Consider the following 27,148-nt stretch of genomic DNA (forward strand, 5'->3'; position numbering starts at 1 on the left):
GGTCAAAGCTGTGACAAACACCTTGGCCTTCCTTCTTTTCTCTTCTTTTTTCCCTCTCCAAACCAGGGTATAATAGAAATGGGCTGAAATTGAAGTGTATTACATGTGTTCTATCCCATCTTGTATGCTTGCTGCTTCACGTTCAGCTGCGGTAAGCCTCCCTGTGTGAGCAGGTCTCAGACTTGCTCTCCTTTGCTGGGATAACAGGTGAGAGTTTTGCTGCACAAGAAGAAAACAAGAGACTCTCCCTTGCTGCTAGCTCTTGGCTGGTCTGAGGTGTTGGTCATCTGTGCACCAGGGATTCTTTGGCTGCTCAGGAATTTGTTTGAGCTGCAGAATATGGGTGTGTAGGATGGAGGCCATATGTCAGAGCTCCTGGGTGGCCAGATGTGAGGCACAGCTGCCCTAGCTGTACATGCTGAACCTCACCGACATGAGGCATGCAGCCCAATGCTGGTCACCAGCCTTTGTAAACTTGTGCTCAGCTCCAGGAGCCTCCTGTGTCTCTGATTCCTGCCCATACCTTTCCAAATCATAATCCTACTCCAGGGCAGGATCACAAATAGGTCTCTACACTCTCCAGCCCAAGATTCTAATCCCATGTGCTGCCCTGTGCTTGGTTATCTATTTACCCATCAGCTATGCCAGCTACAAAGGCTTCCGGAATGAGATGGTTTGGGGATGTGCTGCACTTGGAATATAATTTGTGTTACTTCTCCTGGGCTTCAAAGCAAGGAACAGTTTGTCCTCTGTGAATATAAAACGTAAACATGACTGATACTTCCTACTTAAAGTGTGCTCTTTGAACTTGTTTCCCTCATCATCCCCTTCCCCCTCCCCCCTTAAACTTTGGAGGGAGCCTAGAATCATGACAAAAAAGGAGAAAAACCAGTCTTTCATTATGAATTTATTGAGAAGCAAGAAGAGCACATAGCCTAGGTATAGAATGATTCACACATCACTTGAAAGACATTATGGAACAAAAAATTCCAGGTAAACTCCAAAAGACGAGGGTGATATGAATCCAGTGACAGGGCATCGATCACTGGAAAAAAGGCATGCTCATCCTATTTGCTTTTGTTCTGTGGTTATAACAAAAGCTGTGCTAGTGGAATCTCCAGATAGGCTCCAGAGAAGATTTAAGATGTTGAGTTCTGTAACTGCATAATGTATGATATATATGAAACTCATCTTTTAGCCTGTGTTAGAAATGGATACCTCCATAACTTACTGCAAAAAAGTGTTTAGGCTCTCGCCTGTTCTGCCTCATGCTATTTTCATCCTAAGATGAGAGTGTTGGTGTTGGATACTTTCTTCTTACAGCTGTATGTATTAGAAGGAAAAAGTAGGCTACAGTGTGTGTTTAGAGATAAAATTACCACTAGAGGATCTAGTAACTTCTTGAAAATAGCAAATTATAAAGAGGAACACCATCAGAATCACCATACGAGGATTATTTTCTTCAGAATCATTGTAGCATGCAAACAGCCTACTTGGCTTGAATAGTTTCGGTAGTCTGTAGCTTTCATGAAATTGGTTTGCTGCTAATAATAGTCTAAATAATTTTTCACAGTAAAATCTGCACAAGCGACAGTGACGTGATCTTGATTAGTCAGCTTTACTGAAAGAGTGTAATCTCCCTGTATGAGACAAATGCAAAGCAAGAGATTAGTCCATCAGTAGTATATAACTGCTTAAGTTTCTAGCTCCTCTTTCTGGAAGCAGAATAATGCTTTCCCCATCAAGTTCCTCCAAAACCTTTCTGGTCCAAATGTTTCAGAGGTGGTAAAGGACATGCCCATATTTTCTGCCAAAATACTCTCCTCAGAGATATCAATGCTGACAGCACAAGCTGAAAATTAAAACAGTGCAAGGGGAATGAAATGTTTTGCTGCATGAAAAATCCCTTCAAATCTGTGTAACTTCTCATTTTTCTTATGAGCAAGCACAACATGGCCTGTCCTGTTTAGTAACTGGAAAAAGAAGTACTAAGTTCTCTGGCACTTCTCTTCCATGTATCTTTTTGTTCAGTGTTATTGATATGAATTTTTATAACAGAGCCCATTGGGGGAAGTGTGTGTATAGATGACTCAATCTATGATGAATTCCTATATAATAAAAGAAGTCGTCTAATTTCCAATTGTGTAGTTGAAATTATGAATTCAGGCTTTAGGGAGAACTTATGTCATTACAGTGCAGAAAACATCTGAACCTTAAAGAAGCCATGGCTGTCTTGGTCAAAATGGCTCTCTCCAGACACTTGGGGAAGCTCTGGTCAGGGGAGGTGACAAGGCTTATTTAACAGATTTGGAAGAAGAGGTGAACTAGATTTTATTCACTGTATATTACTGGCACTGCAGTAATTATTTCTGGGGTTTTTTTTCTGGAGCATGGAGGGGAACAAAATGTGGGGTAGGAGAGGTTGGCAGCACTGTCCTCCTGGCTTTGAACCACAGAATGGTCTTGCCCTGTTTAGAGCCCTTCTGGTTGTGGAGCAGGAGGAGGCATGGCTAGAATGAGTCAGGTTTCTTGGCATTTGCCTTTTACAATGGGATTTCTAAAGCAATATCTGGCCTGTATCCTCACAGAGAGGTTCAAGTTAGGAGTAAAATCTAAATTTAGAGAGAGGCCCAATGGCAGCATGCTCTTGAGAATAGAGCCTGCTTGTAATTCCTGTGTGGACTGTGCAAACATCCCTCACGCTTCTTGAATGAGGTTGTCCTTTGCAATGAGCAGAAGACGATGGCTGTTTGGAATAATTCCTTTTTGTCAGCGCAGGGGGATGATGTTATTTTCCTGATTGATTAATTAACTAAAGTGGCTTCCTATTCCCTTTCTCACAAGTGCATTAACTCTCTAAAAGCTTATAGTTTAATTCATAATAAGGGACTTCATAATAACTAATTTCCATTGCTTATTTCTTTTTTCTCCTTCAGAATAATTTTTTGCTTGTGGTGAAAAATTGTTATTAAAAGAGTCCTGAAGTTCCTGGCTCTAGAAACTAGTTGAAAATTCAGTTAATTTGCCCAGAACTGGAGTTTTACTGGTCTGCATGCATGTTTCTAGGGCTTCTTCTTGGTTTAAAGACCTATTCTTCAGTTTGTCTTGAGGCTTTACTACGTAAGTATGTTAGTAAAGCTGCTCCTGGAGCAGGAGGCTGATTGATGTGAGCTCAGGCACTCCTGTGTGAGACATCAAAAGACACGCTCAACATGGCATCTCTAGGTATAGCCTTTAGGCTGGCTAGGGTGGGATAACAGCCTGCGTAAAGGGGGTCCAGCTCCCTGTGTGAAAGCCTTGGGAAAATGAAGGTTGTGGTTGGTGCTATCACCAAGGGACGATTGAGACATATGAGATTGGTAGTGCTTACAGAAGCTTGATCCTCCCTGAAGCCAGCTATCCTCGTTATCACCTCTGCAGGTCTCAGCAAGCCCGGTTCTTTGGGACTCACGTCTTTGTTCTGTATCCCTGTTCTGATCCTGTCTTCTCTTCCTGCCTGGAGCAATCCAGTGCTGAGCAGACCCCAGACCCCACCTTTGAGCCTCTGACATATGTTTTATGTCTGCTGCTGAAGAACTGAGAGCTCATGCTGTGCCTCTTTGAGTAAATCTAAGGAGTATTTGACTGACCACCTGAACTCTATGCTTTTGCAGTGATGGCTGTGATCCTTTCTTTGCCACATTCTCAACAAGATGCCTTGATAATCAAAGACCTTGCCTTCTTCCCTTCAATCCAATCTCTTCATTCTATGTCTCTAAAAACTCCTTTGTTACGTACTGACCAAATAGATCTTCATGCTGTGCCTGGTTAAGAGACTGGTGCATTCAGCATTTGAGATCTTTATTTGCAGTGTGATTCAGCTGAACTTCTAGGAGACTTAGCTGTGTGTGGAGAAGGCTGCCAGTAAAAAGCATCTGTAATGGATGACCAGGAAATTCAGAGCAGTACCTAGAGTACTGCCTGTTTTCTCGCCTTCCTAAGAAATTATTTTCTTATTTTAAGGCTCCATAAATCCAGAGAAAGTGTTCTTGGCCTAATAACTTGTACCTTCAGTTGCCACCTAGAAGACCTCGGTCTCTGCCTGACACCATGTATGTGCTGTGGAACACAGTCAATTGCAATAGCTATCTAAATTGCCTTTATAGCCAGAGAGGATGCCTGAGAGGATTTGGAGCCTCTCCAAATTGTTCCGTTCACTAAGGACTAAGCAAAATTGCAGCCTTGGTCTCTTGGGAGTCCTCTGGAACTGCTTCTTTTCTTGCTATTTTAAGAGTAAGAGAGGGAGAGCCTACTAAAGAACTCTATGGCCATCTGACTTAATGCTGGTACAGGAGATCAGCTATCCTGAAAAAAACCTTTTGTCTCTGGATAGTAGTGCCTCTGTAACTCTTTATAAGCAAAGCCACTTAATTTCATATTGAAAAGGATTATTCATATAAAACACTCTCAGATCCAGCGTGCCAGCTGGGGAAGCCTGGAATGTGCTGGTTTAATTGCTGGTAGTCCTCTGACCATACCTCATCTGGAAAGCCCTTCTGCTTGGGAACACAGCTGTAACCAACTTACCTGAGGGATTTCTTTGATTCCCAGTGTGACTGGTCCCTCATAGTAGAAGTGTTCTGGAAAGCAACAGTGGTGATGGATGGTTAGACATGCAGCACATGAAGGAAAGAGGCAGCTGATCATAGATGCTTTTTTTGTAATGGCATTTCAAAGCCTCTGGTGACAAGTGTTATGGAGCTGCAAAATGCTCCATAGGCAGTCTTGCAACAGCCCTCTTGAGGGAAATATCAGAAGGTATACGGCCTTATGGGAAAGCAAGGCAGAGCTTGGTCTCAAGGAGCATCTGCAACCCATCTAAATGGAAAAGGGGGGGCATGTCTTTGCACAGCCAGGTGGGCGTTCCTATGTTGTCATGCATCCTGCAAATGGAAGGGGATGAGGGGGACTGCCAGGCTCAAGTCCTTTAGCAGGAACTATTAAACACCTGCAGCTGCAGTAGTTGAACTGTAATGTTTTGGTAACTTTTAGAAAAACCAATCTGAGCTGAATGTTTGTGTAGGTGTGGACTTCTGACTACTTGCTGAACATGACTTTAAAGTAAAAAGAACATGTCTGTCTCTCTGCTGAGGGAGCGTTCATCAAGAAGTTACATGAGGTATTAAAGTCATCACAAGTTGTGTTAGTGACTGGAACAGAGCCTGGGAGTTCCACCTTCCAATCCCCATCTCCCTAATCGTGCGAGGCATGCCTGCTCTTGGCTGTTGAAGAAAGGGCAACTTTGGCATTAATGGAGAGAATTAGCAAGCTGTTCTGCAGTTCCTCCTACTTTTTCATAGCTTATTGGGCCAAACTGTGCAGACTTGACTGAAAATAAAACTTGTAGATGTTTCAGTATTTCAGAATTCCTTGCACAACTTGCCCCACACAAGTAATGAAAAAGTCTAAGAACTGTTTAAGGATTCTCTTTTGTAGGTGTCATGAAATATTCTTTACTTTGACAGTGACAGAGGAGTAAGTGTTTCATCATGTTTATATGAGTATGTGCTGGCATTTTGATGCTTGTCACTTCTAGAGAGCTGTTTTAGTCTATTCTCACTGTTGGTTTAAACTGCTTCTTGTGAAAGGTTGGATAAAAGCATCTTTAGGTTGTACAGTCCATCTCTCCATGCATGGACTTGGAAAACAGTCCACAAAAGTTCTTCCCACACATGATATTAAATGTAGTCTTGTAACAAAATTATATGAAAGAATCATGACAATAAGATAAACTAGAAAAAGGAGAAACCTGAGATATCACCAATGCTCTACACCTTTGCATTAATGAGAAGTTTGTTTAATGTAAAGCCCTGGTGATCCTGGGAGGTGGAGAAGATGCAAAACAACTCAGTGTTGCCCTAAAAAACCAGAATAAGTACATCTTGGCTTGTCAATTTCAAACTGATCAACTGTGCTACAGAAATTCTACTGTACTGATTACCCTCTGCATCCCTGGCTAATTCATGTGGACACCAAGAAGTCTTGTTGTTTTCACAGAGCAGTCACCATCGCCACTTGCTTCTGTGCACGAAGCAAGAGCTCAGGAGTCTGACACATCTCCACTGCAGGGAGCAGTGACTCAAAAGTTTTAAAAATACAGTACAGCCCACCTCTCAGTTCACAGCTTTAATAGTCTAAATGGGAATTAAAGGCACTGCAGGCTGCATAACTTAGGTGATGTGTGACTCCCCTGGGACTTGAGCTCTGCATGTCGATATGAGCTAAGGCATATTGGGTCCCCCTCAGGGTGGTGTGGACAATGCAGTGGTGGAGCTCATGCTTTGTGTGTCCTTTTGTTCAGTAGAGAGCCTCGTAGGACTACCTTGTCTTTAGTCAACTCACAGCCTAGCAGATCTTGGATGACAGCAGAGGAGAGTAGAGAGGAAACTGGGCTGTGAACAATCACCCTGCCCCAAAGTCCTTCTGCACAGGGACATGGAAGCTTCTCTTGGTTCATGTGGCTTGTTAGGATCTCATCTAGCCTCTCAGAAAGCCATTCAGAATCTAAAAACATAGATGCAGCATTCAGGCTCTGCAAAGCCTGTATTTTAAAATGAAGTAGGTGTCATCAGGCCATAAATTTGCTTCTGAAATGATGGCAATGCTAATCTCTCATCTAGTGTAGGTAGAAGCTATTTTTCCCCACAAACTTCACTGTGATAAAGTAACTAGATGAATGCAGTCTCAGGGCTCTGCCTCAGCCCACTCTGAGAAGTTTTCCTTGATTGCTCTGATGTGTTGTAGCTATGCTTTTGCTCAGTTATCAAAGAAATCACTGTCATGGGCTGTATTATTTTCCAAGGAGCCTTCAACAGCAGAGCAGCAGGTGCTGCATGTCCAGTTTGAGGTCCACATTTACTGCGTTATGCTTCAACTTTACCCTTATTTAGCTCTTTCTAACCATGGGTCTTGAAGTGGTCCACAACTGAGTCATATGGAGCTACTGGAGAGATTCCAGCGGAAGGCCACTGATATGATTAAGGAACTAGAACATCTCTCCAATGAGGAGAGGCTGAAGGAGCTGGGACTGTTCAGCCTAGAGAACAAAAACATTAGGGGACAGTACATCAATATGTACAAATATCTGAAGTGGAATTGTAAAGAGGATGGAGCCGGGCTCTTTCCACTGGTGCCTAGTGGCAGGGCAAGGAGGCAGTGGGCACAAACTAAAACACAGGTTTCTCCTGAACATCAGGAAAGACTTTTTTTACTGTGAGGGTGACTGAGCACTGGCAGAGGTTGCCCAGAGAGGTTGTAGAGCATCCATCCTTGGATATATCTAAATACCGTGGTCCTGGGCAACTGGCTGTCGGATGGCCCTGCTTGAAGTAGATGGAACTGGATTAAGTGATCTTCAAGTGTCCTTTCCAACCTCAACAATTCTGTGGTTCTGTAACCAGTCCTTTGGAAAACTCCTGCGACCTTCCTTGCTTCAATGGGGAGGGGGAAACTATGCTGCTTTGGAAGTATTTCCTTATAGGAAAGCATGGGCAGCTTTCATTTTCAGCTAGTTGAGACCTGTCAGGAAATACTATGGATTCATCAATCTGCTGAATTTTATAATTCATATTCACTTTGGACCATGGAAACCTTCTCAGTGGGTCAGGCTTTTCAAAGACCATTCAGTTTTCCAGTTGCATGAGGATTTCTGCTATAATTCCAGAAGTGTAAACATCCTCCAAGGCTTGAAGGACTGCAGTTTATTACAGCATCCTTCATACACATTTTTTCTCCATATATTCATACATTTTTACATTCCTCCATTGAAAGAGGATGAGCACATCTGCTGCAGTAAGTGTAGCTGTCACAAACACTGAGCCTATCTCATTGAAAGAGTTCTGTGGTCTTCCTAGAGAAAAGCCCAAATGTGGTTGCAAAAAATGCTCACACATTTGGAAGAGCATAAACCATGAGTGCATTTTTCCAATTAAATATTCCCCTTTTTCTTTTTTGGTCTGCTGGAAGTTTATGGTACTTGTCAAGCATGCTGTCATCAGTGATGTGCTTTCAGCCCTTTTTCTTGTAGATTTACCTGGAGGTGATTTCTATAGAGCAGCCTAGGAAATATTTCTAATGTACCACTGAATCAAGGTGATACTACTGTATTTTTTGTAGCAGCTTTTCTCTGTTGTTTTTACCAAAAGTAACTTAGTGCTTTTCATTGCTAGTGAGAGGGCCTTTAGTAGCTTCCAGTCTGAAGCAGAGTTTTCAAATGTGTAAGTAAGAACTTCCTGAGGATTACTTCAAATTACTAGTTATCATTTATCATGAAGATGCCTCTCCTTCCTGACTAAACACCTATAATGAAATTCTCACTCCTCTTTCTCAAATCTTCCTTTCACTGAAAATCTTTATGAGTTCTCACACTCTTGTACTATATAAAGGCCCTGTACATCTGCACCCACCTCTTCCTTTTTCTATGTTTTAAATATTTTTAGAACTTCAATGCTCTGTGTTGGAGTTCTTCTAGGACACGATCTTGCACCCATGCAACTGACACAGCTTCTGTGGGTGCTGTGGATGTAGGAATGATGTGAATAACTGCCAGCTATAGATGTATAGTTGAGTGGGAAAAACATATATAAATATATAGCCAGGTGAGAAACATTTGCTCTTTTTACTGGTGAGGGAAAGGTCAGATGAAGGGGCTAAGCAAGATGGCATTGTGTGTCAGCCCAAAGACCTAGCTTTGTGGTATAGCTGCTTTCTCAGAAACAGCTACCTATATTCTCAATGTGATAGCCAGTTTTTTAATTCATGTTATGTTCTCTACTTTTATTCACAAATACTGTTTTAGAAACTCGCTCACTGTAGCACCTACTGAAAGGGACAATAATGTAAAGAATGGAGGTTTGAAGAAAGGTGGGGGTTTTTCTATGGTTTGGGAGGGTGCACAAGGAATTGTGCAAGTGCTCTGATGGTGGCTCTGTCAGTTGAGCCTGAAAGAAAACTTGCAGAGGATGTGGCTGTCTTTTTGTTAGGTAGCTTTGTTTAAGCCTGCAAGTTGTGGTTGGCACATTGCTTAACATTACCCTGGTAGGTCTTCTACTCTGATTTTAGTGATTGCATTGGGAAATCTGTTAAATCTTATGTAACTGTTTTCTTTGGAGGAAATGGGGAATAACCAGCACTTTCTACTGAAAAAGAGGAAGGCCTGAGTTCATGTTATGCCACAAAGAATTTAGCAATCTTGTTGTTATTGTTCCTAAACAGACAATGGCCAATTTCCTTGCAAACTTTGAGCTAACAACTTCACAACAGACATATAACTAAAAGAAAGATCTTGGAATCCTATTTATGAGTCTGAGTGAGCAGTGCCAGATATGACCTTTGCTTAACAAAAATAGTAAATACTATGTGATTATGATGAACATGAAACCTCCAGCTATATTAAGTCTTTCCAGCACAGAGAGTATTTCCAGTCATGAAAAAACTGTAGCATTATAGAAGAGCAAATATAAATAAAGAAAAAAAGAAAAATTTTCTCAAACAACTAAGACTTTGCCACATCTGGCTCTTATAAGTCTCTTTTTCTTGTCATTTCTGCTGTGCTTTTCCTCACCAGTGAGTGGATCAACAAGATCTGTAGAAGGATGATGTTTTGTCTAAATTTGGGAGAGGGAGGAGCAGGCAATTTTTGGCCTCCTTGTGAAAGGCAAGCAAATTCTGTGTGAAAGTATATTTAAACTCAGGTCAGGTCTGGCCAGATGTTGGAAACGTTGCCCATACAGCAGGGAAGAAGAGGGTCTCCATGAAAAGCTTCAGTTGAAAGGGCTCTCTGCTCTCCTGTGTCTTAGTAGCCTGCATACTTGGCCATTCACATGTTGTCCTTCCTGCATAGGCATTAGGTCAGATTTACAGCTGTGCTAATGTGGTAAATTTTGCCTGAACTGCCTTAAATTAGTCTTCAGCTCAATTCTGCATCCTAAAACATGGGTTAGATTCAACTGTCAACTAATTAAGAAATACCACATTTTCAGTCTGAACCTGTCTGAGAAAGTTCACTTCTTCCCCACTGTGACTTAATTACTACATAAAACCAGCTGCTGAACGAGAGAGTGTGTATTAAAAAGTGCACGGCAGAGGTCTTTGCACTAAAGTAGAGATGCTTCTAAATGAAGATATATAGTATTATTTAAACAACCAACTATGTGTTTATATCATAATGTACTTCAATTAGCGGAAACAATCACCTGTCATCTTAAGATTAAGAGACTTGGAAACCCCAGGAGGTTTTGGCTTTGTAGCTTAATGTGTGAGTAGCAGTTTGTGCTCAGCTCAGGATTGACTCTACTTCTCCTTAATGTATTCACTAAAGGATGTTATTTAGTACTTCATCAGAATAAGATAGTTTTTCAGTAGGTCTGTGGGTGGGTTTTTTCCTCTTGTAATTCAATACACAATTGAAGAAACTTCTGAATTTAATTTTTTTCTGTATCTGGCTTACAGGATTTACATAATTGGTTGCTCATGCAGCATTTCTCTATTATTCTTTGTGATAGTTTTGTGCAGTGTGAAATGTCTTAGTGATTTTCCAGGGGCTGTCTTAGCAGTAGTGCTGTGCATGGTCTTTAAACTCATAGCCCTTGCGCATGAATTATGGCAGTGTTATCAGCTTGAAGATGCAAGTGAATGGAACGAAAGCAGAGCTTCTGTAACTAGCTGGTGCTGTAACAACTCAAACTTCTCTGTGGCTCTACAGTTTTTTTTATAAAATCAGCCTGAAGAGATGATCATGATGTAAGAGGGATTTAAAAATTACTGGATATATGGCCACTGCAGTCCAGAAGCATGACCATAGCTCTCCCAGACACGGCACAGCTTACTCGGCACTGCCTGGCCTGGGTTGTGGCAGAAGGGGCCTTGAGGTGCCCAGGCTCACCTGGGCCCAAAGATGCCTGCTTTCTGGGGGCAGCTAATAGTGCTCTAAACCAGCTAGAGCAAGTCTTCACCAGCTGGCAGTGTGACTGGCATGAGCTGAATTCATCTGACTGCTGCACAGGCACAAGTTGAACAGAAACAAGATGCAAACCATAGATGGTAGCACATACTATCTTGTTCCAAATATCCTTATTCAAGCATATTTCCTCATAGTGATTAAAGAATTGCCTTTAAGGACAGGAAGTGTGACTTGCTTAATAGTGAAGAATATGTTCAGAACGTGTTTGTTTGCTCAGCCATTTGTTTTACAGAACTAGCCTTTATTTTTCTCATACTTCTTGCTCACATGACAACCACGTGCCTCTAAATAGGGCTTATGAACCTCTCTGCTGTTGGATGAGGGTCACATAACCACAGTTATTTTTAATGGACTTGAAATCCCATGTGCGTGCAATGTTCTGTGATTAAAAGTAAAGAAAACAAACAGGTTGGGGGGCAAAGCAGGCCCTTAAATTAAAATGTCTCTGTCCTACTGTGTTCCTGTCACCCATTAACATGCTGGTGAAGTAAACAGAACATTACGATGTATTGGTGCAGTCAGCAGCACAGCGGGTGCATCCTGCTTGGAGTATTCAGTAGCCATCAAACACTCTGAGTGCAACCTAAATTACCTCCTTTCTTCATTCCACAGAAAATAAGCTTAGGATGACCCGGCCCACAAAGTGTCTCTGAGTAGGTTAAGATGGTCTTTCTGTTCATGATCATGTCCAGCTTGACATAGAGTTCCTTGATGCTGTGGCCTACACACAAAGCAGAAAAGAGAGCTCAAACAGGTTTATTGCTTTATTTTAAAAAAGATTCTATTTTTTCCTCCCAGCTGTTTGAGCCATTAGATGTTTTGTCTTCATTGAGGACTCCTGATACATAGAAATTTGTTCTTCAGGAACAGGTCTTTAGGCTCTTCAAGGTATATGACAGGGGACATAATAGCAGTTATCTTGATTGCTAAATAAACTATGCCCATGACCATTTTCTGACTCTGAGGTCAAATGATACAGCAAATCTCATGTCCTTACATCTAAACTTTTCTTGTGCTCTTAGAAGAGGGATCATATCCAATGGGGCCCTGGGAGCAACCAGTAACTGCTGCTTGGGAAAACAGTAGCTGGTCTGAGCCAGACATGTGCCAGGGACCAGTACAGCAGCTTGGCAGTGGTAGGAGGTTGCCTGCTTGTGCCTGGCTTGCTAACACAGGCAGAGCCAGAGAGGCTACTGGATTTAGATGGAGGTCCTGTACTCTGATTCATGGGAAAAGTATTTGCAAATGGCTGTAATGTGATTTTTGCAGGCTTGTTTACCTTTGCAGCCACCTGAAAACTGATGCTCCCTGGACAAATTGACAGCATATATCACAGGAAGGAAGACCTTTTGCATGTAAGGAAGCATTCCCAGGTGTTAAAAGACAGTTGTCACACAAACTTATTTTCAGCACCAAGAACGTACAGCAGCACTTTCATATTTATGCTCTGGTAGTAGAGGATCTAGGTGAGCTTGGGGACAACAGGTTTGCAAGAGGTATCTTTCCTGTGAACGAATCATAAAGCAAGCTATGGCTAATAACTTGCTAATTGTGCACCCAGTTTTTATCTTTTATTGCTGATCAGTCAAGTGCTGAAAGGTATAATTTCAGCTAGTGCAGGTGGCAAACTGATTGCCTGACTATTGCCTCAGGCCAGCACTTTCCCAGCACACTTCTCAGTATGCCCAGGAGGGACAGAGGGGTGTCCCCACGTTGCTCTGTGGGAGTCCATTCGGTCCCCTACCTGCAAGGGTCACAGCCTTGGCACTTTGGTGAGCACTGCTTGTGCTGACACAAGAGTGTGGGTGCTGGAGCTGTCTCATTCAACGAGACTCTCCGCAGGAGACTTAGCTATGAAGATGATAAGCTCTAGAGCAGCCCCCCCTTGGCTCTCCATGTGTACAAATGAAGAGCAGAATGGGGGCTGAGGGCTGATATGACCTGTTTAGGGTGACACACGAAGTCTGAGGCCGAGCTGATAACAGAACTGACACTTTAGTAACCCTGCACAGCTCCTAAAATTTGTAAGAAATGAAGCCCATTCATATTTTACAGGAGATTGTCACCCTTGCTTACTTAATACCAGCACTCACACGTGAATTAACTGTGTACGGCATGAGAAAATAGCAATTCGCTTACTTAGGACTGCTGCAGCTCTGATGTTAAAGGTGTGGGTTGTGATATCAGAACAATGGTCAATGCTGATAGCGAAATCTTGCTGGGGATCTGTTTCAAGACACAAAACAGTGAGTTACAAGTTGTATCTTCAATGAGATACTGACTGTACAGGAAAAAACAATAAAATACAGAAGTGTTATAAAAAACAAATTAAACATTCCTTAAAAGTTCTCCAAGAAGTGCTCAAAGCTCCCATACCCTGTGTTCAATAGCTACTTCTATCCTTCCTGCCCCCTCGGTCTGAAGCACACTCAGATGATAACCTCTGTGAGGCTAGAATCTACTCTGTAGGAAAATGAAGCAAGTTCAAAGAAATGAACCAAGCTCTGCGCAGTGGTGGGTAGTCAATACTTATTCAATGGTGAAGTCTCAGAACAATAGCTCTTCCCAGACTCTGCACATTGCCATACCTTCCTCAGCACTGATGAGCAATTGGTCATGAAGATGTTTTTTAATTAACTTGTATCACAAGATGGCTTGGTGAAGCTGATTGGGAGAGGGAATTCTGGAGTGGGATGGAAAGTCCAAAACTGAAAATTAAATTGTGTTAAATGAGGTACTGCAGTACTTTTTGCTGAGTCCATCATCCTGTGATATTTCTAAGCCAGAAAATATTCTACATTTCTCCTTTTCTGGGAGACTTCAGCAGAGCTGTGGGACTAAAGGGAGCCCTTTGACTTACAATTGCCATTAATGTGATTCTTTCCAGTTTCTACAGTATCTTTTTCTCTGCAAAAACTCTAAAACTCTTGTAAAAACATAATTGTTTTCCTACCACTTCCACCTTCTTTGTTGCTAGACTCCATGAGACTTGATGCTGTGCCTGAAGGCTTGCTGACGTGTCACTTTCTGGTGACAGGCAGCAGCAACCACTGACAGCTCAGCTGCCACAACCAATAGAATGTGCAAGCGTTTTCCAAAGCTGTGGCAGGAGGGGAAAGATTTGGCCAGTTTGGAAAAATACCTTGAGCCTCGAACCTTGCTCTAGGCATAGTTTTGTCCCTCATTATGGCTTTCCACAGCCAGCTTGTACATCCAACATCGTTCTCTGTGGAAAAAATAGAAGCAACTGTGGCATGAGCAGAAGCAGCCATAGGCTTCTTGGTTTACACAGATCTGGTAGTGACAAATGTAGGCTTGGGAACGGAGTTCTGTTTCTAAGTTATTGTTGCCTGAGCTAATCTTCTCACTGAGTTGAAAATAACAGGTTGGGAGAATTTTCCTTTGATGCTGTGGTGAAACTTGAGTCACGAGCGTCCTCTGTGAGGCTGAGCCAGCATCCCTATAGTCTCACTCTGTTTTTGCAGCAGTGCCCCACAGCTGTAGCAGCTGGCAAACAGCAGCCTGTGTGACCAAAACCTGATTGCTTAGAGGGGATCACAGAAGGAATGAAAGTGTTGAGAGGACCTGGAGGGCTTTAACTAAGCCAGGCTTTGTGAACCCACAGATTATCCGCGTGGTCTAAAGGAGTCCCTGAGCCCTAAATTCTGGTAAATGAAAATAACTGTTCAAAGGAGGGAGATAAAAGACACTAGTATTTCCCACAGCTCTGTGTCCCTGTGCTGGATTTTTTCCTCCACGCCACTAAAGCAGTCTCTACAGTTGCATAATCTGCTTGGGACAAAAAGTTAGTACCTGGAGTTGTTTATCAAGTGTCACCAGAGTCAGAAGGTTGTCTTTCCTCTTTTTTCTTATTCCTGTCAGTTCCAACTTTGTTTTTGCAGCTTCAGAAGCTGTTGGAATCAGTTAGGAGAGCAGTTTCCTGCTACAGCTGGAAAGCATGTCAAACTTCTCTTTTCTCTAGGACTGTTACTCCTGCTTCCCCTCTGGTTTCTACCATCTCTCAGGGCTTGGTTTCCGCTTGCCTCTGGACTTCTGCAAGAGCCCCTCTTGCTTTGGTTTTGTGTGTGGTGCGATGATAAGGTTCAGGAAGCAGCTGCTCAGATTCAGAGCAGTTTGGGCATTGATGCCTACAAATAGGGCTGGTTGTCAAATTACTAAAATTGTTAGTTCTGCAATTTCCAGAGGCAGTTATGGTCAAACATGGCACTGGAACATATATGACGCTGTTCTCTTTTCAAAGAGACTAGGCTGTACTTTAATGAACAAATTAAATCATGGTGTTAGGGCTAGAAATTGAACTTTTAGTTTAAAATTTCTCATCAGTAACTGAGTGGAAAGGGTATGTTCATGAAACCAAGCTTTCTGGAAAGCTTGGGCTTCTTATTTTAGTTTGGATGTCTGTTTATTTCTATGGGTTGAGCTCCTTTGACAGATGACACATTTCATAGTGCATCGTAGAATGGATGTCTTTTACTGTACTGCTAGTGATGCAGCATAGGATCCTCACATATCCAGGAGGTGTTGTCTGGTCCTCAGAGGAGAGTGTGGAAGCACTCACATGAGAAACTCCAGCAAAATTTGTGAATTGGAGCACTTGGATTTTGTGTTGTTACTCTGTTGCTGAGAAAAGTAAAAATTTCCACTGCCAAAAGGACCCCCAATTAATTTTCTGACCATCCCTGCGGAAATTCCTGCTCAGACTTTGCAATCCAACTTTGCAATCTTAGATACTGTGGCATATATGGGGGCCTCCTGCTGAAATCAATTGAGAGGATGGCTGTGTTGCTACAGCTATGGTGCCAGGGAGTCTGGATTCCCAAACATGTAGGGAGAAAGGTTGCTACTATAACGAAATTAGTGAAAATAGTGGGGTTTGGCCACTTGACAAGTGAAGAAGTCTGTAAATTCACCTGGGCTTTATATGCACTAAAGGATTGTGCCATACCCTTCTTTCCTTAAATCGTGAGGAGTCCCTCCTGTAGCAATGGCAACTCAAGGCACTTGCCATTTTTGTTTTTCATCTCAGATATACAACTGTGAGTCACTGTGTGTCTCCTATGGAGGCTTAATACTTATTCTTCCTTGTTTGCCTCAATCTGAAGTGAGCTGGTTAGACTGAAAAAAATACATGTTATGTCTTTCACATGTGCAGAGCAATAACATTTACTGTTAGATCTCTAAAATACGTGGGGCTGCCCTTCAGCCTTCCACTTCCCTGCAACATTTCATGGTGCACAGTACTGTATGTTCCCAGACTTCCCTCCACCTACTCCCTTCAATCTGCTCCATCTTCCATAATTAAAGCTAGAAACTCTTTAACTGGTTGCAGGATTTTGCTTTTCCAGTTCAGCTTTGATATATCACCAACACTCATAATGTTGTTGGAAATTTTGCAAACACATTGAGGTTTATCAGTACAAATCTGCTTACTGAGGGGGAAAAGGGCATTTTTTGTGTATCTAATGAGAAGGACTTGGGCTGCAACACACAGCTAGCATGAAAGGTGTCTGGAAGCAGGATTTTGACTCAAGTTTCTCTCTAGGCAGTTCTAAATCTTTCAGGCAACTGCTCTGGGAAAGGGGATAGTCTTTGGCTTTTGTAAACAATCAGTGCATTCCAAGATCTTTCAGACATGTTATTTGAACTGTGGCTGATGCTGAGCTCCCAACTGTATCTAGCACTGAAGACTGGCTTCTGTAGTACAATCCTGCTTTGTGAGAGGTGAATTTGGGATGTACCTGGCCTCTTGCCACTGATCACCCCTTACATGGTTTAGTGTCAGATGAGCCCATGCATCCCACTGCCCATTTCACCCTTTCCCAAGTACCTTGGTGGAGATTTGTTGCTATATTGACCTCGGATGTGTTTTTCCATGTGCACTGGTGCCACAGTGCAAGATTTCAGCCTGACTTACTATTTCAAGGTGCTCACACTGATGGGTTTGGCTGGGTTTTTATTAGAAGACTGAGCAGGTGTGTGTAGTACAGCCTAGAAGCTCAGATGAGTTCCCGAACTTTTCTTTCTAGAGTTTTTTTCCCTGCTTTTGTTCTTGGCAGAAGGTTCATAGGTAAATTAGCTCAGACATATTTACAGCAGTGTAGCCTCAGTGACGAGGACAACAGATGGGAACTCCCTTTTGTGCCCTGGTTACTGCAGCTGTGGGGCCAGTGGCTCCTGCCCCTGCTGAACATGGGTGTGCACAAAGGCACAGGGCTGCAAGCTGGGGCTATCCTTACAGCCTCCTGGGAGGGGATCTCCAGAGCACAGGATGAAGCGGACAGCTGGGAATGAAAATGTGCTAACCCACTGTGGCTATGTCCCTCAGAGCCTGAGCTGCTAGATGACTAACTGGGCATTACAGAAACTGCAAGGACAGATGGGAAGCACCTGTTCTAGGAATTTTGCTGCGCTGGTGTTCAACAGCCTCTGTCTTTTATTCTTCTCTCTCCCTTCCCCCATCTTTTTAACTATCCTCTACTGGCTTCACTCTCATCTGAATCTGCTCTAAAATCACATTGTTTCCATATGAGCATGAAAATCAGTGGTATGAGTGAATAGCAGCAGCAAGCAGAGGAGCTTTGCTTGTGAAAGTCCACATCTGTAAGCCTTGGAGTGGTAAGAGGACCTTCCAAACTGGTAAGCTTTGGGTGTTTCAAAATAATACTTTTAGGAGCAGATAAGCCACAGAATTGAATGAAATGGCGTAACTGCAGTTGGCCACGGTCATATAAGGACAAGCTGCTGCTAGAGGAGATGGAAATTAGCACAAGGAAGAAACATTTAGCAATTACCCAATATTCCTTACCTTCAGAGCTCTTAATAAAATTAAATCATTAGTCTTTACAACATTCAAGGTGATGAAAGGAGAGGGAAAGAATGAGGAACTGTTTGGGATTTCAGACTTTATGTATTCGTTCAACAACTTCCCTTTAATGTCTATTTAAATAAATTAACCTGAATGCTCAAGGTTATATTCGACAGTGGAATCTACTTACATGGTACTGAGAAAGAGCATCAGGTGAATTAGCAGCTCTCTGGTTATGCATCTACATTGCCCTGAGCACCTTCAGCTTAATAAACTTCCCTTTGGGCCTGTCTTCAGTGCATGCCACTGCCACATCCAGACGTGTCTGGGAGGGGCAGAGTGACCCTCAGTTCAGAGGGGAGCAGAATAAATTGTGAGACTCACACTGGCTGTGTCTACTTTATCATGAGAATACTCCATCCAGCCATGACCAGCTCCAGGCTTTTGCCTAGTTCAGACAGTCACTGTATGTTTTATCACCTGAACTTTTCTGGCTTGCCTAGGCAACAAAGAGGAGAAGGAATAGGGAAGATTAGAGTTCATGTATCCTTAACGTCCTGAGGTTACAGACTGTTTGAGTTTCCCTTTGCAAACAGTGCTATCAGCTTGTGGTCTCTGAGGTTGCTTAAACCCAAACCTCCAAAGCTTTTGGAGATGTCTAATGGAGTGAATAACTCTGCTTCCTTTCTGATAAAACTTACATGGCTGTAGAGGGAAGCCTGAAGATTTGGTTTCAGTGTAATCTATAAGCTAAAATAGCCCAGGACGCTAGCAAAAGAAACTTAAAATGCGACTTAAAAAAAAAAGTGTTCATGCAAATTAAATAATTTCCAGTCCTCTCTCAAGAATACTGAACCCTAGTAATGCATAGAGCAGTTACATATTTCTTGGTTAGATTAAGGCACAGGCGTTACTGGCTGGTGCTTATGGCCTTAGTTTTGGAGCAAGGTGATTTCAGTGTCTTACAAAATTAGTTTAAATAAAAGACAAAGATTTTGTCTCTTGTTACTTCAAAATTCGTTGCCGAGTATAACTGATGTCCAAATGTGCAAATATTCAGAAACAGTAACTCAGAAAGCTTCTCCAAATGTCAGGTGGAGAAGGGAGGAAGAGATTTGCTGGCACCTGACTGATGTGATGAGGTGGAGGGAAGCCCCTGTAAAGACAGAAGGTGTGAGGAGCCCTATGCAGCTGCAGGGCTGTGTTTGGGGATGGGGGTGTCATTAGCATGCAGAAAGCAGCCTTGTCAAAGACATACCCTGACTCTCCCTGCCTTTGCCTGCCTGAACCACCTTTCCTGAGAGCAGGCTTGTTAGAGGTGTTGGCCGAGGCTTGACGGGAGGCTGTGTCTGAAGGTTCTTGGAGCCTTTCCTTGCTTTAGCCAGAGGTGGTATTTGGAAAGGGGGGTTTCTGTGCTTCGTGTGGTATGACAAACCTTTATCCAAGCCTATTTAAGAGGACAAAACTGAAAGATGCAGGCTTTGAGAGATAGCACATATAGATCTGTACTTGATAATCCTGATTTGTCCCAGTTAGCTTGAGAGAGAAAGGCAGACAGGGCAGGCTTCAACTACAGCAGTGTAACAAGAAAATACTGCATTAATTTGGGCCCAGCAGGGACTGTATTAGAGAGAGAAAGTCTTTGTTCTTCTGTTGGTAAGAAAACACCATGCACGGCATGAATAAGATGCTTACAGTAACTGCTTGTATTCCTAATCAGAGCTGTCTCTTCCCTCTTCAATGTGTTTTTGTTTTTTTTTTTTTTTAATCATTTTTTCATATTGCACTACTTGAGACTGAGATCTCTGGACATCAGTGCTTGCCAGAATGACTGGGGATTCACAACAGACTTTCAGACTTTTGTCAGAACCAAATCTTGCTGTAAACTGTCCTGCTGTCAGACACATGCCATGCTCTGGGATAGCAGCTATACTGCTGATTATACAGAGCAGTAATCAGCAGCATATAAATGGGCTAAATGTTCCCATTTTCCCAAGATGGGTTTAAATCCACCACAGGAGAATGGCAGTAAGCTGCAGTTGGAATGGCATGCCCCCTCTGCTGAAGAAATTAGCTGGGTTCCCACCTGCCTGATCACCACTGGATCATTTGACAGGAGCCATCCATCTTCAGGTGGAGAGGAAACTGAAGCATTGAATTAATTTGTGGTAGTTTTCAAAATGCTAGCTTTTGGCAACTAGAAGCTCTCCTGAGTCTAAAAGCAGCATCTGGAACAGATCAAAGGGTTTTGATCTGGTACGTGGTGAATCTGTAAAGGGCATTTGGACGTCTTGTCTCTCATGGCCACAGTTTCTCCTTAGTTTTAGGTTGCTTCCTTAAAGTTGGTACAGTGACACCAACACACAATAATGCTGAAATAGTTTTTTAATTTTTGTGGTGTTAATTTTTCTTAGAATACTTTGGATATTTTTCCCAATGGATATTAAATTGCTGTGAGCACCTGATCTCCTGCCTTTATTTTCTTTGCTAAACTGTAGGCACAGTAGGGTCCAGAGATACTTTGAGGCCTTGATGACGGCTCGAGATGAGATGATGTGGCAATGTCAAGAAAGTGTAGCAATGTTTTATTGCTTAGAGAAAAAGCTTTGCATAGGAACACTTATTATCAGCTGTGGTTTGTTCTTGCTCCTGACTTCATGCACTTGATGTGCCTTTTGATAATTTCTGCTTTATGTAATACAGGAACTAGTCTCAAATTTTTATCAAATTGTTAAAATGGCTGTGACTCACCTGATTAGTGTATTAGAGTGCTCCCTCCATAGACTCAGATTCAGTGTCCAACAGCAAATGACAGTATTGCCCTTGCCCACAGTATTTCTTTACTAATGTAATATGCCATTTTTAGGTATGTCTCTCCTATATGTTTTCAAATGGGAGAACATATTTTTATATGGCTTGCCCTCTGAATTGTTCCCACTCATCCTTACATTTACCTTAGTGACTCAGTGGCTACAGTGACCAAAGATGTGGCAAAAGTCAGTAGGTGAAAAACATGTCAGAGTTTAGAATTATTAGCTGGAGATAGGCAGGAGAGGCTGTCACACATAAACAACCATCTTTTGCAGTCCATGGTGCAGGACCTTAATTGATTTGGTGAAGAGTTTGGCACTGTGAGGAAATCACTGAGAACTAAATTAGATGGGAAAATTTAAAGCCTGGTGGGAGAAGTTCAGCTGAGGTTAATTCTCTCCACTACTAGTCTCACTGAAAGCATTAATACTGATTTTACTGAAAGATTTAAAGTCTAGGTACCGAAAATAATGTTTTTGCTGGAGCACCTTGGAGGTATGAAACTGTCTCCTGCTCCTCTTTGCCATTTATATTTTAAAACTTACTAAGTACTCTTCACCCCTGAAAGAAGGGTAAAATGATGTTCAGAACTACCTCAGGAGTTCACATAGCAAAAGAAAATTTAAATCCTCTAATGAGATGTGGAAAATGAAATAGATGAGATAGTTTTAATTCATGGAGGAACCAAAATTTTAAAAGAAGATTTTCATGTGCACTAATAATAATGCTACCTTGCTTCTGATGATAGTTTCAGTTTGTTAGGATCTGGTGCCAGAAATATACATGTACACATCTGGTCTTCCCCTTGGAATAAGTAAGTTATACTGGATGAGTACAACAGCAAAGCTATGACAGTGAGAGGGCTTGGACAGAGTAAACAAACAAAAAAATTGTTTTCAAGTGGAATTCTTAAATTCTTTGATTGTTTGCCCATTAGCAATCTATGCAACAAAAGATCAGAGGGGAGTTAGTGTCGTGTGGCTTTAAATAATTTAGAAGCAGAAGCAATTGCTGGAGCCTGTTTGAGGGAAATAAATAAGTAAGTCCAAGAGAAGCATCTGGCTCAATCTGTCTGCCAAAAACCCAAAGAGTAATGGAAAAAGAACCTCTTTTTACCGAGAAGAATAATTTTTGCCCTGAAGAGGCATGAGTGAGAATTTTTTTGCAGACCTCTCTTTCCCAGCTGAAGCTGGGATTACTTATATCCTTTTAGTAAAGAATATAAGCGTGTGGTCAGGGAGGGAAAAGGACTAGTTACAGTAGTTGACATACAGAAGAGAAAGTGATATGCTGTAAAATTAGTGTTGCAGTGATGCCAATTTAACAGTACTGTTTACAAGTTGGTATTGCTGATTGAGCAGGGCTACATGTTACAGGTATATTTTTTAAAAAGGAACAAGTAGAATTTAAGAAAAATAGTATCTTTGATCTCTCAGTATGTAGGAGAAGGTATATGAGTGTGTGAGGGGGACCCTAGTAAACCTGAAACTATTCAGAAAGGACAGACAAATCATCAGGAAATTGTGAGCTAATTAGTCTGTCTCCACTTGTTTTATTTTAAGCACTGAAAAGTTCCCTCAATACAGAGTTTAACAGGAGCATGTCTTCACTGCCCTGTGTGACCAGAGCAGGTTCTACACCCTGTTGAGTTCAAGGGGCCATTGTAACAGAGATCCAAATCTGAGCTCACACATTTAAAGAAAAGCCATACAAATGAGAGTTTCTCTATCTATAAATGCAATCTACTGCAAGTGTGTACTGAAGTGGGCAGTCCTGCCCTCTCCTACTGTACCACTGGAGGCCAGGAAAAAGGTTTATAGAAATTACACTGCTTCAAGTGTGACGCAGAACTATGCAAGCCTACATGGAGATCATTGGACATAAGTTCAGCCTGACTTTCCTCTGTTTTGGAAGAGGCATTGTCACGTAAAAATAATTCTCTAGATGACCAGATTGCCTTGGTTCTTTGTCTAGCAGAAGACATGAATTAAAGCAAATGGTTACCCATATCCCTATATATGTTTTATTATTTTAAAAATTTGTAGATATACAGATATAAAACTTATAAAGGATGCAGCCAATCTCATATTTAGGTTCTGGAGGTTGAAATGAATACTGATTATTTGCTCCTTCCCCTGAGACTTTAATGGCTATTAACCTTGCTTCAGAGAGAAAAGAGAAGAAAAAGCAAACAAGATCTGATATTAATTGGGAAAATGTGTTTGTCTATGATATTTAAAAATCTCATGTGGTCTGAACAGTGTTTTATAAAGCCTTGGGAGTATTTCTGAAGATGTCATCTTTGAATACTACTACTTTGACCCTTCCGAAGATCTCCCTGAAATTCCCTGTTATTTACTCCAGTGCACAGAAAACAAAATCCTTAATGGTTGATGGTGTCCATACCCTTTATTAGAACCTTCTGCCTTATCAGACTTCTTTTCTGCACTGTAAAGAAACCTACAGTTTCAGGGAGTGGGCAGCTCTGAAATCTCCCAGGTCCTAAACTAAACGCAGAACTTAAATAATCACCAAGCATACTGGTCTGCATTTGCTGGTCGAAACAAAAGCAGGCATTCTGAAGCACTGAAGTGTTGGTGCAGACCCACCTAACATTTCAAGAAAGAGCTGTAAAAATAATAAGAAAAATATTTTTTATGTGTCTGCAGGAGCAATCACTCGCTTTCCCCTATGAAGGGGGTCCCATTTGAACACTACATAGTAAGAAAGTTTTCATGGCTAATTAAGACAATTAGGCTTTACATGAATGATCTAGAAGCAGATGCTAGTAGATGTGTTTAGGAGTTATGTTCTGTAGTCTCTGACTACTTTGCACTTCCAAGTGGATGCCTATTACTCAAATAACACTGGAATCTGCCCAGGGCACTTTGTTACCATTGCCTACCTGCCCTTCCCTTCGCAGACAATTGTCTTTTAAAATGTAGCTGGAAAGATCAAAAGCGTTATCACAGTGAAATTAAAAGGGACAGAATTTGGCCATTTGTGTAGCAGGTTCTTTTCATGTCTGTGCATAGACTTGCCAATTATGGTTCTCTTTTCTCAGTCAGAGATGTTAACATGTGCTGCTTTTATCTTGGGATCTCTGCCCAGGTTTCTAAAGTGATTTGTGGTCATTTGAGATCTTCCTTCATATTTGTCACTTGCTCCTGGGAGGAAGAGTGGCCCTAAGAGGAAATGTCTTGCTATTTATAGACTGTCTCGGTGTTATGTCTCCTGTGGTTACATAGAGGAGGCAGCACACTCTCTATTTACTTTACTTTTAGACCACCTGTCTCTCAGCTTGATTTTCTCACCATGGACTTGCTGCTGAGAACTTTCGTCTGACTTCTTTTAGATGACTTCTTTACAGTTGCATTATACTGATCACTAGGGTCTTGTCTAGCCCTTTCTTTTGACTTGGAGTCCTGGTTACAGAACATTTAGTCTGATGTGGCTGGGTGGGAATGGGGATGCTTTCTTTAGGATCCAGAGCATGGGCTGAGGCTGGGGGCCTGATGCATGCCTGTATCTTATGTGCTATAGGAGCAGGGTGCAGGTAGAACAATTGCTTGTGACCGGCAATTGCGACTTACTCCTGGGTACAGGAGATTGCTACACTTTCTCTGTCTTCAGTTATCCACCTAAACTCTGTTGCATTAATCACAGTTATATTAGCCCATATTTTTGACTTTAGTTAGATTTTTATTGCATTATAGGAGAGGATCTGAAAAAGCAAAAATGGGTACTTGGCTCCTTTTTAAATGCTCAGACTGAATTCTAATAATTTGTTGATAGAGGACATTCAGGTCCAGAAGCAAGTTGTGAAGTACTTGGTTAAAATTCTCTCAACCTCCTTTTATTTTACTTGATTCAATCCTAATTCACTGATAACATTCTAGTGTCTATAGTAACAACATTAGAGGTGAAATCCTCACCCTCTTGAAACCAACAGGCAGTCTGTTACCCAAGATTTTGTGCTTGTTACCTTACTGTGGCTCCTGTTATCCCCAAAATGGGTCATCCTCTGATATTTTCAGTGCAGCAAGAAATACCAAAGGGATTTCTGAGACTGGAGGTATGTATGGGGCAGTATTCCTCTGAAATAGCTAAAGAGGATGGGCAGCTGCCTAATATCAACTCTACATTTGCTGACATTATAAATTTGTCATGAGAAGGTTTGTTGGGAAAGGGTCTTGTAAAACACTAACAAGTCTGTGTCCTCCTGGGTGAGAACAATTGGCAGGACACAGATGAAAAATGGAGTTATGTTCTGCCTGTCTAGTTATGGTTTATAGTGAAATGAAGTAGGGACAAAGCTCCCCCTCTCCTGAAAGTGATCAGCACCTTGGGCATCTTTGTGAGCTCGCCAGTGAGCTCAGTAAGGACAGTGTCTCCTCAGAAGCAGATGTAGACTAGTGTACTTGGATTTATCCTCCTCACCTACAGATGACTTGGCTCGACCCCAAACACCTTTTGTTCTTCTCCTTTATGCAAACTGCCAGATTATGAACTGCATCAGCAGCAATACCGATGGTGTATCCTGGGCTGATGCTGCACATGTGGTAGCCTCTACTGATGGTAGCTGTGAGTTGCCTCACCTTTAATCTGACAGAGCAGTATGGCAGCAAGGAACCTGACTTCAAACAGGGAATCTTGTTTAATTCTTGCATTGTTTCCCCATCTGTGTAATCTTTTCATCTCACATAGCTGCGCTCAGGAGAACAGAAGACCATTCTAACTGGTGGGACCTGACCTCTATGATCTCTGGCTCGTGCTTCTCAAGCTGTGAATTCCCCCTGAATGAATATACCTCTCATCTTCCTGTTCATGGCAAACCAAAAGAAGTGACAGAAACAAATGACTCTAAACAAATGCATATTGTTAGCTAGGCCAGTGATGTGCACAGTAAGAAGCATCATTTAACTGGCACATGCCAGCAGACAAATTCATCATACTCTGAACTGACGCAAACTGTAGCCTGTGCCTCTGTGTCAAGGCATCTCATGCTGGCAGAGACCTGTTGAGGGAGCAGAATTCACTTATGCAATAAATTGTTACTAAAATTAAGATAATACCAAAGTTTGTATTCTATATCTAATAAATATTTTCTTAATGTGTTATACCCATTTATAGAATGTGAAGCCTGACTTTAGTCCCCTGGGATCAGGCCAGTAAAGAATAGCATTACAAATATTTATTTACTTCTCTTGTCCCTCACTGGCTTTATTTTAATGGGTGTGCAAAAACGCATGAAAGCTACAGGCGAGGAAAAGCCCCCGGGAAAACCCTTTGTAACTGGATGAATTGGAAAAACAAACTCTAGGGTGCTCATTTACCATGAATCGCTTTTCAAATCACGTGCGGAAAATGAATGAGGCGTCTGTGAATCTAATTCCCTTTGTCCCAGTTGTAAAGCAGATCAACACAATAGGAGAGGCATACGGCCAGCAAAGCAAGAGGTGAAAAGCAGGCACCATTGAATGAATTCATTTTCAGTCAATTCCAGTATCGCTTGCTCCTTTTCTTCTCTACAGATTTAAAGAAGAAACAAAACCCTGTGATCCCTGGGAAATGCCTCTGGTAAGGGCTGCGGCTGAAGTCTCGCTAAGCACAGAGGCAATGGCAGAGAACATGAATCCTTCCCACTGTCACACTGCGTCCCTTGTCACTCCAAGTGGGAAGAAAGAAAGCACATCACCACAGCCTCATCGCACATTAGGAAAGCAGCAGATCAGTGCATTGAAGAGCCTGTTTCATCCCGGGGTAAAAAAGTTAAAGACCTAGGGTCTTCCTATTTTTTTTTTAACCTAATTTCAAGATAAAAATCTTAGTCGTCTCTTTCATGCTAAACTGTTTTTTTCACAGCGGTTTATTATTCTGAATTAAATTACATTATATCCTCTTTATTATCTTCTAAATACAGTGAGATTTGTGAGCGTGCGAACCAAAACCAGCTATACTTGAAAGACGAAAAATATTTTTAGATGTGAAACCCAGTGCAGGTTTTGGAGTGTAACCCTTCCATTCATTGCCTGACTTATAAGCATCACTCACTGCATAAGAACAACTCTGTTGAGCAGCTAAAAGGAAAATGGAAATGTAAAAAAATCTCACCACAGCTTTTGTAATAGATTTCCAAGTTGTCCTCTTTGCAGACTGTGTGCGTAGGCCATTCTGTGCTGGCATTGATGTAAAGCAGGACTAAGATGAGAAGAAGAGCATTTGATGTCTTCATGGTGGTGGTGGTAGTTTGCAGGATCACTTCTGTCTCTTGCTAACACTCTGGAGGGAGGTGTTCCTTCCTTTCTCCTGGGGACACGGGAGTTACAACATTCGTGCCTGCAAAAGGGTTAAGCGAGCAAGTGCAGCCACAGCTTCCCATAATGTGGTATAAACAAGAGGCTAATCAGAATTGGAGGGTGTTATTTCCGTGTACTTAGACTTCTGCTTTCTGCTTGGTGTTAAACTAATGACAAATGAGCTAATCACACCTACTCACTGCCCGGCATACT

The 27,148-nt window shown here is 41.9% G+C and overlaps 1 protein-coding gene and 1 long non-coding RNA gene across 2 annotated transcripts in view; one reads left to right on the top strand and one right to left on the bottom strand.

Annotated features, from left to right (window-relative positions):
- The window catches only part of LOC120409680, a 70,694-nt gene that overhangs the window by 12,263 nt on the left and 31,283 nt on the right, over positions 1 to 27,148 (top strand). The window contains exon 2 of the long non-coding RNA XR_005601426.1: positions 26,171 to 26,399. This is a non-coding gene — a long non-coding RNA (uncharacterized LOC120409680). The remainder of the gene's footprint in view (positions 1 to 26,170; positions 26,400 to 27,148) is intronic.
- LY86 (lymphocyte antigen 86) lies at positions 890 to 27,083 on the bottom strand. The gene is made up of 5 exons (XM_010402840.4): positions 26,751 to 27,083; positions 13,139 to 13,225; positions 11,592 to 11,720; positions 4,567 to 4,619; positions 890 to 1,640 (listed from the first exon to the last, which is right to left on the bottom strand). Exons 1-5 carry the CDS (start codon positions 26,869 to 26,871, stop codon positions 1,545 to 1,547), a joined length of 486 nt encoding a protein of 161 aa, XP_010401142.1. The 5' UTR covers positions 26,872 to 27,083; the 3' UTR covers positions 890 to 1,544.

Source organism: Corvus cornix, chromosome 2 (assembly GCF_000738735.6).
Source record: "Corvus cornix cornix isolate S_Up_H32 chromosome 2, ASM73873v5, whole genome shotgun sequence".
Taxonomy (NCBI): domain Eukaryota; kingdom Metazoa; phylum Chordata; class Aves; order Passeriformes; family Corvidae; genus Corvus; species Corvus cornix.